This window comes from Coregonus lavaretus (genome assembly GCF_964263955.1).
Source record: "Coregonus lavaretus genome assembly, chromosome: 14".
Classification (NCBI taxonomy): Eukaryota; Metazoa; Chordata; class Actinopteri; order Salmoniformes; family Salmonidae; genus Coregonus; species Coregonus lavaretus.
Window position 1 is genome coordinate 49831600 of NC_140001.1, and position 17454 is coordinate 49849053.

Below are 17454 nucleotides of genomic sequence, written 5' to 3' on the forward strand. Positions count from 1 at the left end.
AAAAAGATGGGTCAACACTGCAAATATTGACTCTTTGCATAAACTTAATGTAATTGTCAATAAAAGCCTTTGACACTTATGGAATGCTTGTAATTATACTTCAGTATACCATAGTAACATCTGACAAAGATATCTAAAAACACTGAAGCAGCAAACTTTTTGAAGACCAATACTTCTCAAAACTTTTGACCACGACTGTACATAAGCAATATTGGTCTCAATGCAATTTCTTTTTTTTTACGACACCTGTATGCAGATGACACAGTTGCCCCCACGGTTGGCCAGGCTCTTTTGGAGCTCCAGTCTGCCTTTATTGCCTTGTAGAAAGCCTTTGTTGAACTGAAATTGGTACTTTATGCAGGTATGTTATTTTCCAATTCAGGTAAAAATGAATCAGATAATTTATGCATATGTCCATTGGATGGTGCCCTCATTGATCATATCCCCACTTATAAATATCTGGGCATCTGGATTGAAGAAAAGCTATCTTTTGTGGCGTACTGCGGACAAGCCACCATGGGGAGACTCTTCAAGGCCTGGTGACAGACGGAGTCCATATCACGCGGCGGTGGCTCCCTCTGCTGGACGTGCCAGGTCTCGACGGGTCTTCCGGCCAGGACTAATTGGGGCTGATTGAGGCTGGTCAGTAATCAAGGGGCTGATTGCTCACCAGCCGTACAGGGCCCATAAAGCTGCCAGGAGGGCAGCACACGGGAGGGTTGGAGGTAGTGAGAGGTTGCTACTGGATAGACGTCCTCCCGGCCTGCTAGAACCGAGGGGCTCTTTGTTCTATCCCAGAGGAGACTGCATTCTCCCTGGAGCCCAGAAGGCGGTAACCTGGAAGAGAGAGGGAGACCCATGGGGCGGCGCACAATTGGCCCAGCATCGTTCAGGGTAGGGGAGGGAATGGCCGGCAGGGATGTAGCTCAGTTGGTAGAGCATGGCGTTTGCAACGCCAGGGTTGTGGGTTCGATTCCCAAGGGGGGCCAGTATGAAAAATAAAACTAACTGTAAGTCGCTCTGGATAAGAACGTCTGCTAAATGACTAAAATGTAAATGTAAGTACAGTGCAAGATAAAAATGTCAGAGTAGGCTGAAAAGGTTAACGACAAGGCATTAGTTCATGTTCACATTTACAAAATAACATTCATTGACATTTCATCATTAAAGACCTTTAGGGAATAATGTCTGGAGAGTGAAAATCCAAAAACATTCAATTTTGCTCACAGTATTAATTATATCACCTCCTTGACTTTCTCTATGCCACTGAATAATCCCTGTTGTTTCTCCTGATTGAACTTTTATGTTCACTAATTATCTGTTTGAGAGAACGAGAGGTACATAACACAATCCATATGGACATTTAATCATTTAGATACCATGGGTGGAGTAATAATGCCTATTTATTTGGAACCCTTTTCCTGTATGTGGGTGGCAGAAATATTCACACTTCATATTGTTGCTCTGTGCGCAGCCTCAGCATTTATAGCAACCATTTGGAAGAGGGCTTAGAAGAGCCTGGCTCATTTTCTTTTGTGGCTGGTGGTTGGCATGGACCAACTTGTCACGTAAATTGTGACCTCTCCTATATACAATAAGTGGTGGGTTCTTAAATTCAGCTGGCAAAGCTGGGTCCTATGATAAAATATGCCAGTGTTTCTTGACAACATCTCCCACTTTGAGCGAGTTCAAAGTATATGTGGTGGTGAACATTACTGAGTGTTCTTTAGATCTAATGGGTATTTTTTGTAACAGTGCATCTCGTGTTTTCCCTAGTGCCACATTAAGAGCTTCATCCATGCATTGTGGAGGGTAGCCTCTTATTAGAAACCTATTGCGCATCTCCGCTGCTTTTTCTAGATAGTCCTCTGTGGAGTGGCATATACGGCGCAGCCTGAAAAACGGACTTCTTGGAAGTCCTCTTTTTAATGGCTCTGAGTGGAAGCTGTCCCCCTGTAACAGAGTATTTCTGTCTGTTTCTTTTCTGTACAGAGTTGTAAATAGGGTTCTATTTGATTTCTCATTCCACATATCGAGGTAGGAACACGTTTAGTGGCACATTCAATAGTGAATTTGAGATTAGGGTCAATGTCATTAAGGAATGTCATAAAGTCTGACAGCTCTTCCTCCCCATATGCAAAATGTGTTGTCAATATATCGAAACCACTTCAGGATTTTATTCAATAATTTTCATTTCCATTGTTAACAAAATGTTCTTCAAATAGACCAACATAAAGGTTAGCATAGCTTGGAGCGAATGTGGAGCCCATCGATGTTCCATTCGTATGGAGGTAGTATTCATCATCAAACCTGAAATAGTTATACATCAAAACATATTCAGCCAGCTCTAGAATAAAGTTTGTTGGTGGGAATTCGTTAGTATCTTGGTCTATCAGGTAGTGTGCTCGGGCTGCCAGCACCCACGTGTGGGGAATGCTGGTGTACAGACTCAACATCTAATGTGACCAAAATATAGTCTACTGTTAGTCCCGTTATTGGTGAGATCTTGTTTTCCACATGTGATGGCAATGCTTGCATATGAGATTTAATAAAAAAGTCTACAAAGTTCGACAATGGCTCTAGCATTGAGCCTATTCCTGCGACCACTGGTCTGCCTGGATAATTGCCTTGTTGTGTTTTAGGTTTGTGTCATTTAGGCAAAATGTACAGGGATGGATGTATGGCACATTTGGAGCAAAGGTATTCGTATTCAGGTTTTGAGATAAGGTTGCTTAATAGGACTTGCTCCAGATTTGAGCTAATATTCCTTTGGAACACCTGTATTGGTATTTATTATGGATCCCCATTAGCTGCTGTCAAGGCAGCAGCTACTCTTCCTGAGGTCAAGCAAAATTAAGGCAGTTATACATTTTTTTAAACATTATAATAAATTTACAAAATATTTCACAACATATTAAGTGTGTATCCTTACAAAATCCATGTGTACACGTGTGTATAGTGCGTATGTTATCATGTGTTTGTATTCAGGTGTCTGTGCCTATGTTTGGGTTGCTTCACAGTCCCCGCTGTTCCATAAGGTGTATTTTTATCTATTTTTTTAATCTAATTTTACTGCTTGAATTAGTTACTTGATGTGAAAAAGAGTTTCATGTAGTCATGGCTCTATGTAGTACTGTGCGCCTCCCATACTCTGTTCTGGACTGTGTGCCAGTAGTTCAAACAGACAGCTTGGTGCATTCGACATGTCAATACCTCTCACAAATACAAGTAGTGATGAAGTCAATCTCGCCTCCATTTGGAGCCAGGAGAGATTGACATGCATATTATTAATGTTAGCTCTCTGTGTACATCCAAGGCCCAGCCGTAATGCCCTGTTCTGAGCCAATTGCAATTTTCCTAAGTCCCTCTTTGTGGCACCTGACCACACGACTGAACGGTAGTCCAGGTGCGACAAAACTATGGCCTGTAGGACCTGCCTTGTTGATAGTGCTGTTAAGAATGCAGAGCAGCGCTTTATTATGGACAGACTTCTCCCCATCCTAGCTACTGTTATATCAATATGTTTTGACCGTGACATTTTACAATCCAGGGTTACTCCAAGCAGTTTAGTCACCTAAACTTGCTCAATTGTCACATTATTCATTACAAGATTTAGTTGAGGTTCAGGGTTTAGTGAATGATTTATTACAAATACAATGCATTTCGTTTTTTTGAAATATTTAGGACTACCTTATTCCTTGCCACCCATTCTGAAACTAACTGCAGCTCTTTTTCATTGTTGCGTCATTTCAGTCGCTGTGATAGCTGATGTGTATAGTGTTGAGTCAAAGCCAGTGGCATGTCATTTGTAAAGATTGAAAAAATTAAGTGGCCTAGACAGCTGCCCTGGGGAATTCCTGATTCTACCTGGATTTTGTTGGAGAAGCTTATATTAAAGAACACACTCTGTGTTATGATAGACAGGTAACTCTTTATCCACAATATAGCAGGGGGTGTAAAGCCATAACACATACGTTTTTCCAGTAACAGACTATGATTGATAATGTCAAAACCGCACTGAAGTCTAACAAAACAGTCCCCCACAATATTTTTATCATCAATGTCTCCCATCCAATCATCAGTCATTTGTGTAAGTGCTGTGCTTGTTGATTGTCCTTCCATATACGCGTGCTGAAAGTCTGTTGTCAATTTGTTTACTGTGAAATACCATTGTATCTGGTCAAACACCATTTTTACAAAAAGTTTACAAAGGGTTGGTAACAGGCTAATTGATCGGCTATTTGAGCCAGTTATGGGGGCTTTACTATCCTTAGGTAGGGGAATAACGTTTGCTTCCCTCCAGGCCTGAGGGCACACACATTCTAGTAGGCTTAAATTTAACATATGGCAAATAGGAGTGGCAATATCTTCCACTATTATCGTCAGTAATTTTCCATCCAAGTTGTCAGACCCCGGTGGCTTGTCACAACAATCGTTTTTTCACCTCTTCCGCACTTTTATGGAATTCAAAATTACAATGCTTGTCTTTCATAATTTGGTCAGATATACTTGGATGTGTATTGTCAGCGTTTGTTGCTGGTATGTCATGCCTAACTTTGCTAATATTGCCAATGAAACAATAATTAAAGTAGTTGGCAATATCAGTGGATTTTGAATGCATGAGCCATCTGATTCAATGAATGATGGAGCGTAGTTTGCCTTTTTGCCCAAGATTTCAGTTAAGGTGCTCCAAAGCTTTTTACTATCATTCTTTATGTAATATATCTTTGTTTCATAGTGTAGTTTCTTCTTCTTTTTATCCAGTTTAGTCATGATTTCTCAATTTGCAGTACGTTTGCCAATCGGTTGTACAGCCAGACCTATTTGCCATTTATTTTGCCTCATCCCTCTCAACCATAACATTTTTCAATTCCTCATCAAACCATGGGAATTTAACAGTTTTTACAGTAATTTTCTTAATGGGTGCATGCTTGTTAGTAACTGGGATAAGCAATTTCATAAATGTGTCAAGTGCAGCGTCTGGTTGCTCCTCATTACACACCACGGACCAACAAATATTATTTACATCAACAACATAGGAATCTCTATGCACTATATTAGGCCCAGCCTTCGGAACTTTGGTTTTCCTAGATATGGCTACTCTATTGTGATCACTACATCCGATGGATTTGGATACTGCTTTCAAACAAATTTCTGCAGCATTAGTAAAGATGTGATCAATACATGTTGATGATTTCATTCCTGTGCTGGTAGGCTGATTGATAACCTGAACCATGTTGCAGGCACTAGTTACAGTTTGAAGTTTTCTCTTGAGTGGCCAGCCTGATGAAAGCCAGTCAATATTTAAGTCACCCAGAAAATATACTTCTCTATTGATATCACATACATTATCAAGCATTTCACACATGTTATCGCAGCTTCCCACCAGAATGGGCTTTAGGTGAGGCAGATGAACCTGTAGCCATATTACTTCAACAGTATTTAACATGAGATCCTCTCTAAGCTTTACAGGAATGTGGTTCTGAATATAAACAGCCACACCTCCACCTTTGGCATTTCTCTCTTTTCTCTCTCTCTCTTCTTTAGATCTGACCCAATCAGTTCTTTAAAATTAATCTTCAGCTGTTCTGAGCTGCCCTACATAATGTCATTCAACCTCACATGAACCATGACAGTATCAGCCCCCATTGACTGACGCAGAGCCTCTGGAAGTAACCTGGTAATATCCTGAACTTTTGCCCCAGGAAAATACAAAGTCTTTGCCCCAGGTACAGATATATGCCTCACCATCGAACTCCCTATCACAACAGCCGGAATGATCCGGCCTCTGCAGTGTCTAGAAGCTGATTGCGAGGCCAGAGCCACAGAACTAACCTGAGAAGAGGGCTGCTGAGACGCCGGCTGTGTGCAGGCCACAACAGCCAAAGGGACAGAGCTCTGATCCAGAGAGCATGGCCCAGCGGAGGGGGGCTGGGTGGTCCAGGCTGTGCCCAGGCGATTGATTGACTAGGACAGGGAGAGGTAGTTGGAGGGACATCCACAGCCATGGAGGGAACACCCAAGTCCCTGGCAGACGACAGCTGGTACAGGCGCTCAAAGCGATTGGAAAGTCCGGACGCGGGGGAAGAAGGCAGGCACGCCTAGAACAATTCTTGTCCTTCTTTCTGTTTCCGACATGCACTCATTTACGGACAATGAGCAGCAGTGGCGGACAATGAGCAGCAGTGGCGGAAATTGATCATAATCCACGAAGGTCCCATTATGATCCTCTTGGATGTTTTGATAGGAAGCATTTAAAGATGCCGATAGTCTCATGGAATCCTTATTCAGTTCAAGGCGCATGGTCAAAATGTAAATGTCTTCATGAAGAGTAATAATACTTTCTTTAGCTGCATCACGTTCAATACAATTTTCACAAATGAAGGTATCGATCTGACCTTTCCCCATGACAACTACGAACATGTCGCAGATTATACACTTAATAGCACGCGGGTCCCCAGCTGATTCAAATTAGTTTTTACTGCTGAACGCCGACAGTCCAAGGGAACAAACATTTCCCGGTGCTTTTGCTGACGCCCCTACCAGCGCCACGTCCAACTGTGTTGTTGTCTGTCTCTCGTTGAATGTGGAGAGCAAGAGAGACGCACAGGGGTGATGGCTGGGTCGGTTGTCAGTGGCAGGTCGCCGGCTGTTTCTTGCTACGCACCGCCCGGCTGTGTGTTATTGTTTGGGGTAGCCTATCAGAGCTGTGTCAGGGTGTGTCCCCAGTGTCTGTAGTCGTGGGGGATACAAAACATACAGCTCCAGCATGTACTGGCCAACAATTGGAGTCACACTCACACGCTGGAAATAAGGACTTTCCTTAATAGTAGTTCTATAGAGAGCGTTGTATGAGTTGAGCTCTTGGAAGCCTGGCTCGGTTGTTGGCATGCAGGTACTAAAGTGTACGGGGTGAAAAAGTTTAATGAAAAAAGTTGAGCGAGGAACACTCAGTTTTCTATAGAAACGTTCATTACTGAGTTGTCTCTGAATCTCTTCTTTGTATTTTTCATAGTCTAAAACGACCACAGCACCCCCCTTGTCTGCAGGTTTGATAAACAAAGATTAGTCTTTCATTAGTTAATTGAGTGCCCGTTCTTCTGTCCTGGTGAGGTTTTCTGAATATGGTTAGTTTTTCTCGTACATACAGACATAGCTTCTTGTTTGACTAACCTACAATAGGTATTAATCGAGGAGTCGTTAACCATAGGACAGAATTTGCTTTTAGGCTTAAAATGAGTAATAGTTCTTTGTTGGGTTTCTAGGCCAGAAGCAGTATTTTGGGAAAACACATCTAAGTTTAATCTTGCGAAGAATTTTAACGAATCTACGTTCGTATCGAATGATTTGTCTGTACATGTAGGTACAAATGAGAGGCCCTTATATAAGACTGAGACTTGTGAGTTTTTTTTCCGGAGAGGTTAATTACCGCGTCCTGCTGCCCTCTTTGACCGCTTGAGGCCGATACGTAAAGCTTAATAAAGAACAGTGATACTAGCAAGAGCAGCATGCAGGTTTCCCTTTTCTCTCATGTTATTCTCATTTATAATAAAAGTGACTCCAAAATGACACAATACATTATTTAACATTCATTTCTATTGGGCAAAAAATAATCTGAAACACAACCAAAATTTACTCCAAATGCATCCAACAAGTTTGTAGCATCACAAGCTTGATGTAGTCATTGCGTGTTAGGAATATGGGACCAATTACTAAACATTTGACTACTTTATTTATACGAATCTTTAGGAGTGTCAATAATTTTGACACTCCTAAATCGCTTATCGCTTATTGGCTGGGTGGACACTGCACACACACAGACGCACACACAGGAGATTAATCTAAAGTGGTTCTGTAGTCATCTGGGTCTATGAAGACAGTTACGGGGAAGTGATTTGGTGTCAAAATGCTGTTGAGGGCCCCCCCTACATTTTCCCCGTGTACTCCAAGTATTTCTCTGTGTGAGAGAGTGTGTGTGAGTGAAGGATTCACTTTTCTGTTTTAAAAGGTATTTTCTGATTTTATTGAACTGATAGAGGATGACGGTGAGGAACGATAGAGATTGTGACAAAGGGCAGTATGCCAGATTCAAATCTATGCCGTCACAGTAGATGTGTGTGCTGGAGGCTGCAGCATTACCGCTAGATCAGCCAGGCAAGAGGACTCACTGTTCTATATGAAGCCGTTGTTGTTGCCATTGTGTGAGTGACAATAGTGTATCATTTTCTGCTTAGCTGTCTTGGAGTCTGTCTCAATGGACAAGTTCAGCCCAGAGTCACCTCAGAACAGTGAATCAGGAGAAGTCTCTCCCTGCCGCTCCCCCTCCACCCCAAGACACTTCCGCTACAGACAGCCTGGAGGTAAGTGTGTGTGTGTGCGTATTTGTGTGTCAGACCTGGGACAGCTATAGTTTAAACTGTGCTTTGTGGAAAGTAACTATTATTTATATTTTTGGGGTGGGGGGGTGGATTAGGGTGGTGTACAAATAGTTAACTATTTGAATACAGATCCCCCAAAATGACAACTTTTTTAAAACTATTTGAATACAGATCTCAGAAAGCAACGACTTTTCAACAATATTTAAATACATATCTCAGGAAGTGACTACGTTTCAGAAACTATTTGATTTGCTGCCTTCAACTAATGTCAGGGCTGTATCTGGAACTGTATGTTGAAGATATAAATAGAATACATAGCAAACACAATCTCCTATACTATTCCAATCTATATGACAGTCATATTTGATCTACACAATACTTCTTTGAACATTCTGTAAATGTCCATTGCCCCAGATGTGTACATAATACATTAATAATTAATTCAAACCAATTAACATTCTGTATGACTCTTTCAACGTGCCATTGAAAAGCTCAAAAGCTGCAATTAATTTAGTTATACCTGAAAATACTGCAGAGAAATTCAAAGCAATTTGCAAACATTGCAAACTGCAAGTTGAATGCTTAGCAAATTCCACTTCAAACCTCTTTGTCCATCTGAGGGCAAGTGTTCTTATTTCAAACACACACTATACCATCTTTAAAGTTTACTCAGAATACAAACTAACATGATTTTCCACCTACCTTGGCTGTAGTTGATTTAAGAAGGCAGTTTTGGGATATTTTGTTTCCTTTCGACACTTAATAGCCATACTGTTAGTATTCTCAGTAACACTTAACATTAAACTGTTCTTGTGCCTGTTTGATAAAACTGTAATTACTTTTGGAGCAACATTTTATTAGCATGTTGTTACATAAGACTTTGGTAATTGCATTTTAATTGTATAATGAGCTGAGAGTTTTTGTAATCACAAGAGCACAAGAGGAATAGTGATTGTTATTTATTCCACTTATGCAATTGTGCAATTATGAAGCAATTTCCAAAGTCCTCTGTAACATCCATGTTGCTATTGTAAATATCAAAGTTACTACGCATGGATAAGAACTTGATGTCAAGTTTTACTGTATTAAATTATGTCTCAATCATTATGAAAATATACAGTGACTTTAGAACGTTTTCATGCCCCTTGACTTATTCCAAATGTTGGTCTTACAGCCTGAATTCAAAATGGATTAAATACATATTTTTTCTCACCCATCTACACACAATACCCCATAATAACAACGTGAAAATATGTTTTTAGAAATTGTTGCAAATTTATTGAAAATGAAATACAGAAATATCTAATTTACATAAGTATTCACAACCCTGAGTCAATACATGTTAGAATCACCCTTGGCAGCGATTACAACTATGAGTCTTTCTGGGTAAGTCTCTAAAAACATTGCACACCTGGACTGTACAATATTTGCACATTATTATTTAAAAAATTCTTCAAGCTCTGTCAAGTTGGTGTTGATCAGATTTTCAAGCCAATTTCAGTCAAAACGGTACCTAGGCCACTCAGGTACATTCAATGTTCTCTTGGTAAACAACTCCAGTATATACTTGGCCTTGTTTTAGGTTATTGTCCTGCTGAAAGGTGAATGTGTCTCCCAGTGTATGTTGGAAAGCAGACCGAACCAGATTTTCCTCTAGGATTCAGCCTGTGTTTAGCTCTATTCCATTTCATTTTATCCTAAAAAACTCCCTAGTCCTTGCCGATGACAAGCATACCCATAACATGTTGCAACCACCACCATGCTTGAAAATTTGAAGAGTGGTACTCAGTGATGTGTTGGATTTTCGCCAAACATAATGCCTTGTATTGTATTGTATTGTATTGTATTTATTATGGATCACCATACTGTTCCTGGGGTTGAGCAAAATTAAGGCAGTTATATATTTTTTTAAACATTATAATACATTTACAAAAGATTTCACAACATATTAAGTGTCTGCCCTCAGGCCCCTACACTACTACCACATACGTATATACAACATAAAATCCATGTGTACGTGTGTGTATAGTGCGTATGTTATCGTGTGTTTTTATGCATGTGTCTTTGCCTATGTTTGTGTTGCTTCACAGTCCCTGCTGTTCCATAAGGTGTAATTGTATCTGTTTTTTAAATCTAATTTTACTGCTTGCATGAGTTACTTGATGTGGAATAGAGTTCCATGTAGTCATGGCTCTATGTAGTACTGTACACCTCCCATAGTCTGTTCTGGACTTGGGGACTGTGAAGAGACCTCTGGTGGCATGTCTTGTGGGGTATGCATGGGTGTCCGAGCTGTGTGCCAGTAGTTCAAACAGACATCTCGGTGCATTCAACATGTCAATACCTCTCACAAATACAAGTAGTGTTGAAGACAATCTCTCCTCCACTTTGAGCCAGGAGAGATTGACATGCATATTATTAAGGTTAGATCTCTGTGCACATCCAAGGGCCAGCCGTGCTGCCCTGTTCTGAGCCAATTGCAATTTTCCTAAGTCCCTCTTTGTGGCACCTGACCACACGACTGAACAGTAGTCCAGGTGCGACAAAACTAGGGCCTGTAGGACCTGCCTTGTTGATAGTGCTGTCAAGAATGCAGAGCTGCACTTTATTATAGACAGACTTCTCCCCATCCTAGCTACTGTTGTATCAATATGTTTTGACCATGACAGTTTACAATCCAGGGTTACTCCAAGCAGTTTAGTCTCCTCAACTTGCTCAATTATCACATTATTCATTAGTTTAGGTTTAGGGTTTAGTGGATGATTTCTCCCAAATTCAATGCTTTTAGTTTTTGAAATATTTAGGACTAACTTATTCCTTGCCACCCATTCTGAAACTAACTGCAGCTCTTTGTTAAATGTTGCAGTCATTTCAGTCACTGTCGTAGCTGACGTGTACAGTGTTGAGTCATCCACATACATAGACACACTGGCTTTACTCAAAGCCAGTGGCATGTCGTTAGTAAAGATTGAAAAAAGTAAGGGGCCTAGACAACTGCCCTGGGGAATTACTGATTCTACCTGGATTTTGTTGGAGAGGCTTCGATTAAAGAATACCCTCTGTGTTCTGTTAGACAGGTAACTCGTTATCCACAATATAGCAGGGGGTGTAAAGCCATAACACATACGTTTTTCCAGCATCAGACTATGATTGAAAATGTCAAAAGCTGCACTGAAGTCTAACAAAACAGCCCCCCACAATCTTTTATCATCAATTTCTCTCAGCCAATCATCAGTCATTTGTGTAAGTGCTGTGCTTGTTGAATGTCCTTCCCTATAAGCGTGCTGAAAGTCTGTTGTCAATTTGTTTACTCTAAAATAGCATTGTATCTGGTCAAACACAATTTTTCAAAAAAGTTTACAAAGGGGTTGGTAACAGGCTGATTGCTCTGCTTTTTAGCCAGTAAAGGGGGCTTTACTATCCTTAGGTAGGGGAATAACTTTTGCTTCCGTCATTTGGTAGAGCAGGGTGCTTGCAACGCCAGAGTTGTGGGTTCGATTCCCACAGGGGGGCAGTATGAAAATATATGCACTCACTAACTGTATGTTGCTCTGGATAAGAGTGTCTGCTAAATGACTAAAATGTAAATGTAAATAGGATCTGCAGGATTCAGAACATTTTTTACAGTTTTATTTTAGTGCCTCATTGCAGACAGGATGCATGTTTTGTAATATTTTTATTCTGTACAGGCTTCCTTCTCTTCACTCTAATTTAGTTTAGTATTGTGGAGTAACTACAATGTTGTTGATCCATCCTCAATTTCTAAACGGAAATATTACATTTAGATAAGTATTCAGACCCTTTTCTCAGTACTTTGTTGAAGAACCTTTGTACGGTGATTACAGCCTCGAGTCTTCTTGGGTATGACGCTACAAGCTTGGCACACCTGTATTTGTAGAGTTTCTCCTATTCTTCTCTGCAGATCCTTTCAAGCTCTGTCAGGATGGAAGGGGAGCATCACTGTACAGCTATTTTCAGGTCTCTCCAGAGATGTTAGATCAGGTTCAAGTCCAGGCTCTGGCTGGGCCACTCAAGGACATTCAAAGACTTGTCCTGAAGCCACTCCTGCGTTGTCTTGGCTGTGTGCTTAGTGTTGTTGTCCTGTTGGAAGGTGAACCTTCACCCCAGTCTGAGGTCCTGAGCGCCCGGGAGCAGGTTTTCATCGATGTTCTCTCTATACTTTGCGCCGTTCATCTTTCCTTCAATCCTGACTAGTCTCCCAGTCCCTGCCGCTGAAAAACATCCCCACAGCATGATGCTGCCACCACCATGCTTCACCGTAGAGATGGTATTGGCCAGGTGATGAGCGATGTCTGGTTTCCTCCAGACATGACGCTTGGCATTCAGGCCAAAGAGTTCAATCTTGGTTTCATCAGACCAGAGAATCTTGTTTCTCATGGTCTGAGAGTCCTTTAGGTGCCTTTTGGCAAACTCCAAGCGGGCTGTGCCTTTTACTGAGGAGTGGTTTCCGTCTATGGACAATTCCTTCGATCTCATAGCTCGGTTTTTGCTCTGATATGCACTGTCAACTGTGGGACCTTTTATAGACAGGTGTGTGCCTTTCCAAATAATGTCCAATCAATTGAATTTACCACAGGTGGATGATAAATGGAAACAGGATGCACCTGAGCTCAATTTCGAGTCTCATAGCTGAATACTTATGTAAATAAGGTATTTCTGTTTTTGATTTTTTATAAATGTACAAAAATGTTAAAAATGAAACTGTTTTCACTTTGTCATTATGGGGTATTGTGTGTAGATTGATGAGGAAAAACATTTATTCAATCACTTTTAGAATAAGGCTGTAACGTAACAAAATGTGGAAAAAGTGAAGGGGTCTGAATACTTTCCGAATGCTAAGTAGATTATTGTGTATGTAGGGTACAGAGATGAGGTAGTCATTCAAAAATCATGAGTCCGTGCAACTAATTATATAACTTGTTAAGCCTATTTTCACTCCTGAACTTACTTAGGCTTGCCAAAACAAAGGGGTGGAATACCTATTGACTCAAGACATTTCAGCTTTTCATTTTGTATTAATTTCAAAAAATTTGTAAAACCATAGTTCCACTTTGACATTATGGGGTACTGTGTGTAGGCCAGTGACACACAATCTAAATTTCATCCATTTTAAATTAAATCTGGAATAATTCAAAGGTGTGAATACTTTCTGAAGGCACTGTATTTGTTCGTCATTTTGAAGCTGCAAAGTGGTTTACTCTAACGTTGAGGTGATTCCATGTCCCTCATGTATTTAAATCTAGGCTATATTAAAAGTAATACCTGAGAGCCTTCCAAACCATGTGCTAATGATCATATATTTAGACTAATTCAACTAACTGTTGTAGTTTGTGGTTCTTCAGCCAAATATTTGCATATATTCAAATACTTTCAAATATTATTTGGTTGTTTAAGAGGTCTTCTAAATCTTAAAAATATTATTTGGTTTTCTGAGACTTGTAGTGGAATATCAAAGAAAATAGTTGCCTTTTAGTTGAAACTCCTATATAGACTGTATTTGAATACTGAGTATTTGAAAAGGTGGTATTTTCAAATAAACTAGAAAATACAACCATTTTATGCCCAGTTCTGGTGTGTGTGTCCATATCATGTAATCCAATCATTGACACTCTACCCTACTCTTTCCTCCTCATCCCTTCTCTTCCAGACACCTTTGGTCACTCCTTTACTCTCTGCTTCCTTATTATTTCCTTATTTGAAAGAAGAAGAAACTACACTATGAAAACAATTAATTACATAAAGAATGATAGTAAAAAGCTTTGAAGCACCTTAAATTAAATTTTGGGCAAAAAGGCAAACTACGCTCCATCATTCATTGAATCAGATGGCTCATGCATTCAAAATCCACTGATATTGCCAACTACTTTAATTATTTTTTCATTGGCAAGATTAGCAAACTTAGTCATGACATGCCAGCAACAAACGCTGACACCACATCCAAGTATGTCTGACCAAATTATGAAAGACAAGCATTGTAATTTTGAATTCCGTAAAGTAAGTGTGGAAGAGGTGATTTTTTAGTCTATCAACAATGACAAGCCACCGGGGTCTGACAACGTGGATGGAAAATTACTGAGGATAATAGCGAACAATGTTGCCACTCCTATTTGCCATATCTTCAATTTAAGCCTACTTAAAAGTGTGTGCCCTCAGTAACCGAAAGGTCGCTGGTTCTAATCCCCGAGCCGACTAGGTGAAAAATCTGTCGATGTGCCCTTAAGCAAGGCACTTAACCCTAATTGCTCCTGTAAGTCGCTCTGGATAAGAGCGTCTGCTAAATGACGTAAATGTAAATGTCTATCTAACAGAACACAGAGGCTGTTCTTTAATGAAAGCCTCTCCAACAAAATCCAGGTAGAATCAGCAATTCCCCAGGGCAGCTGTTTAGGCCCCTTACTTTTTAAAATCTTTACTAACGACATGCCACTGGCTTTGAGTAAAGCCAGTGTGTCTATGTATGCGGATGACTCAACAGTATACACGTCAGCTACCACAGCGACTGAAATGACTGCAACACTTAACAAAGAGCTGCAGTTAGTTTTAGAATGGGTGGCAAGGAATAAGTTAGTCCTAAATATTTCAAAAACTAAATGCATTGAATTTGGGACAAATCATTCACAAAACCCTAAACCTCAACTAAATGTTGTAATGAATAATGTGGAAATTGAGCAAGTTGAGGAGACTAAACTGCTTGGAGTAACACTTGATTGTAAACTGTCATGGTCAAAACATATTGATACTACAGTAGCTAGGATGGGGAGAAGTCTGTATATAATAAAGCGCTGCTCTGCATTCTTAACAGCACTATCAACAAGGCAGGTCCTACAGGCCCTAGTTTTGTCGCACCTGTACTACTGTTCAGTCGTGTTGTCAGGTGCCACAAAGAGGGACTTAGGAAAATTGCAATTGGCTCAGAACAGGGCAGCACAGCTGGCCTTTGGATGTACACAAAGAGCTAACATTGATGATATGCATGTCAATCTCTACTGGCTCAAAGTAAAGGAGAGATTGACTTCAACACTACTTGTATTTGTGAGAGGAATTTACATGTTGAATGCACCGAGCTGTCTGTTTGAACTACTGGCACACAGCTCAGACACCTATGCATACCCCACGACACATGCCACCAGAGGTCTCTTCACAGTTCCCAAGTCCAGAACAGACTATGGGAGGAGCACACTACTACATAGAGCCATTACTACATGGAACTCTATTCCACATCAAGTTACTCATGCCAGCAGTAAAATTAGATTAAAAAAACAGATGAATATACACCTTATGGAACAGCGGGGACTGTGAAGCAACACAAACATAGACACGTGCATACAAACACACGATAACATACGCACTATACAGACATGTACACATGGATTTTGTGTTATAAATAAGTGGTAGTAGAGTAGAGGCCTGAGGGCACACACTTAATATGTTGTGAATGTATTGTCATGTTTTTTAAATGTATAACTGCCCCAGGAAGACCCCAGGAAGAGTAGCTGCTCTCTTGGCAGCAGCTAATGGGGATCAATAATACATTCAAATACAAAATCTCCTCATTACCAATGTCATGTATTTTTTAAATCCCTCTCTCCTCCACTCCACTCTCCTCTTCCCTTCCTCCTTCTCTCCTTTCCTCTCTCATCTTCTCCACTATAGTGCAAAAGATGAGAGAAAGTAAGGAGAAAAGCAGTGGTATATATCCCAAAAAATATTCCTTACCTAAGGACACTTCAACTGGTGACTATCCCAGGAAAAATAAAGAAAAAGGAGAAGTATGTGTCTGCATTGATCTGAATTTATTTTCAGGACAAAAGCACGTTTTTCTTTATTTCCCTGGATAGTCACCTGATGAGGTGTCTTGGGGTAAGGCATATGTTTTGGGCTGAAGCATGTTTGGGTTAGCTTTCATTCCAGTGGCACATATCCTCAGTGGAATGAATGTTTAGTGAGGCCAGATTCCGAGCGGATTATTTCCCTATGACTCACACTTAATTGAAACAAGCCCAAGTCACTGGTTGGAGCTTCAGAGCCAGAGGAGCCTACAGGGCAGAGCCCTGCTCATCGGCAAGCCACTCAGCTGGGACATAGAGAGGGAGAGAGAGCCTTGGCCCTGGTGCTTTCACTTCTGCACTAGGTCAACACATAGCTCAGATACACCTAGTCCACCCCACAAAGACCACAGTGTGTGCATGTGTGCGTGAGTGTGAGTGTGTGTGAGCGTATGTGTGTTTGTGTGAGCATATGTGTGCACGTTCCTGTTTGTGTGTGTGTGTGTGTGTGTGCGTTGGTTAGACTGGTAACAGTTTTCCTTGGACCTGGCTTAATGCAACAGTCTGTTTGGATGACATTAAAGCAGTCTATATGTAGGGCAGCTGAGAGGTGTAGATTGGCTCAGATGGTGAAAGAAAGGTTGGGACCGGGAACATTCTGTTAGCACAAGGTGGAAATGCTGTGTGTGCTTGTGAATGGATAACTATTCTCACTCTCTCTCTCACACACTCTCTCTCTTTCTCTCTCTAGTCCAGTCAGGGGAGAACTCTCGTTGTTCTGTTTCTCCTGCCTCAGCCTTCGCTATTGCTACAGCTGCAGCAGGACATGGCTCTCCCCCAGGTACACATACACACACACACACACACATGCAAGCAATAACATACACTAATTATTCTCCTCTCTCCACCAGTGTTTAATAACTCAGAGAGGACATGTGATAAGGAGTTTATCATCAGAAGAGCTGCTACTAACAGAGTCCTCAACGTACTTCGACACTGGGTCTCAAAACACTCCCAGGTCTGTACACACTTTGGAAAGTATTCAGACCCCTTGACTTTTTCCACATTTTGTTAGGTTACTGCCTTATTCTAAAAATGTTTTTTTTCCCCTCATCAATCTACACAAAATACCCCATAATGACAAAGTAAAAACAGTTTTTTATTACATTTACATAAGTATTCAGACCCTTTAACGCAGTACTTTGTTGAAGCACCTTTGGCAGCGATTACAGCCTCGAGTCTTCTTGGGTATACTTGGCACACCTGTATTTGGGGAGTTTCTCCAATTC

General features: G+C 40.7%; 1 protein-coding gene across 1 annotated transcript in view; it reads left to right on the top strand.

The window, feature by feature from the left end:
• rasgrf2b (Ras protein-specific guanine nucleotide-releasing factor 2b) overlaps positions 1–17454 on the top strand; it is a gene marked incomplete at both ends in the record, with an annotated part of 136601 nt that overhangs the window by 85917 nt on the left and 33230 nt on the right. The window contains 3 exons of the mRNA XM_084176605.1: positions 8235–8360; positions 16917–17006; positions 17077–17183. Of these exons, the coding sequence (XP_084032731.1) occupies positions 8235–8360; positions 16917–17006; positions 17077–17183 (323 nt within the window). The remainder of the gene's footprint in view (positions 1–8234; positions 8361–16916; positions 17007–17076; positions 17184–17454) is intronic.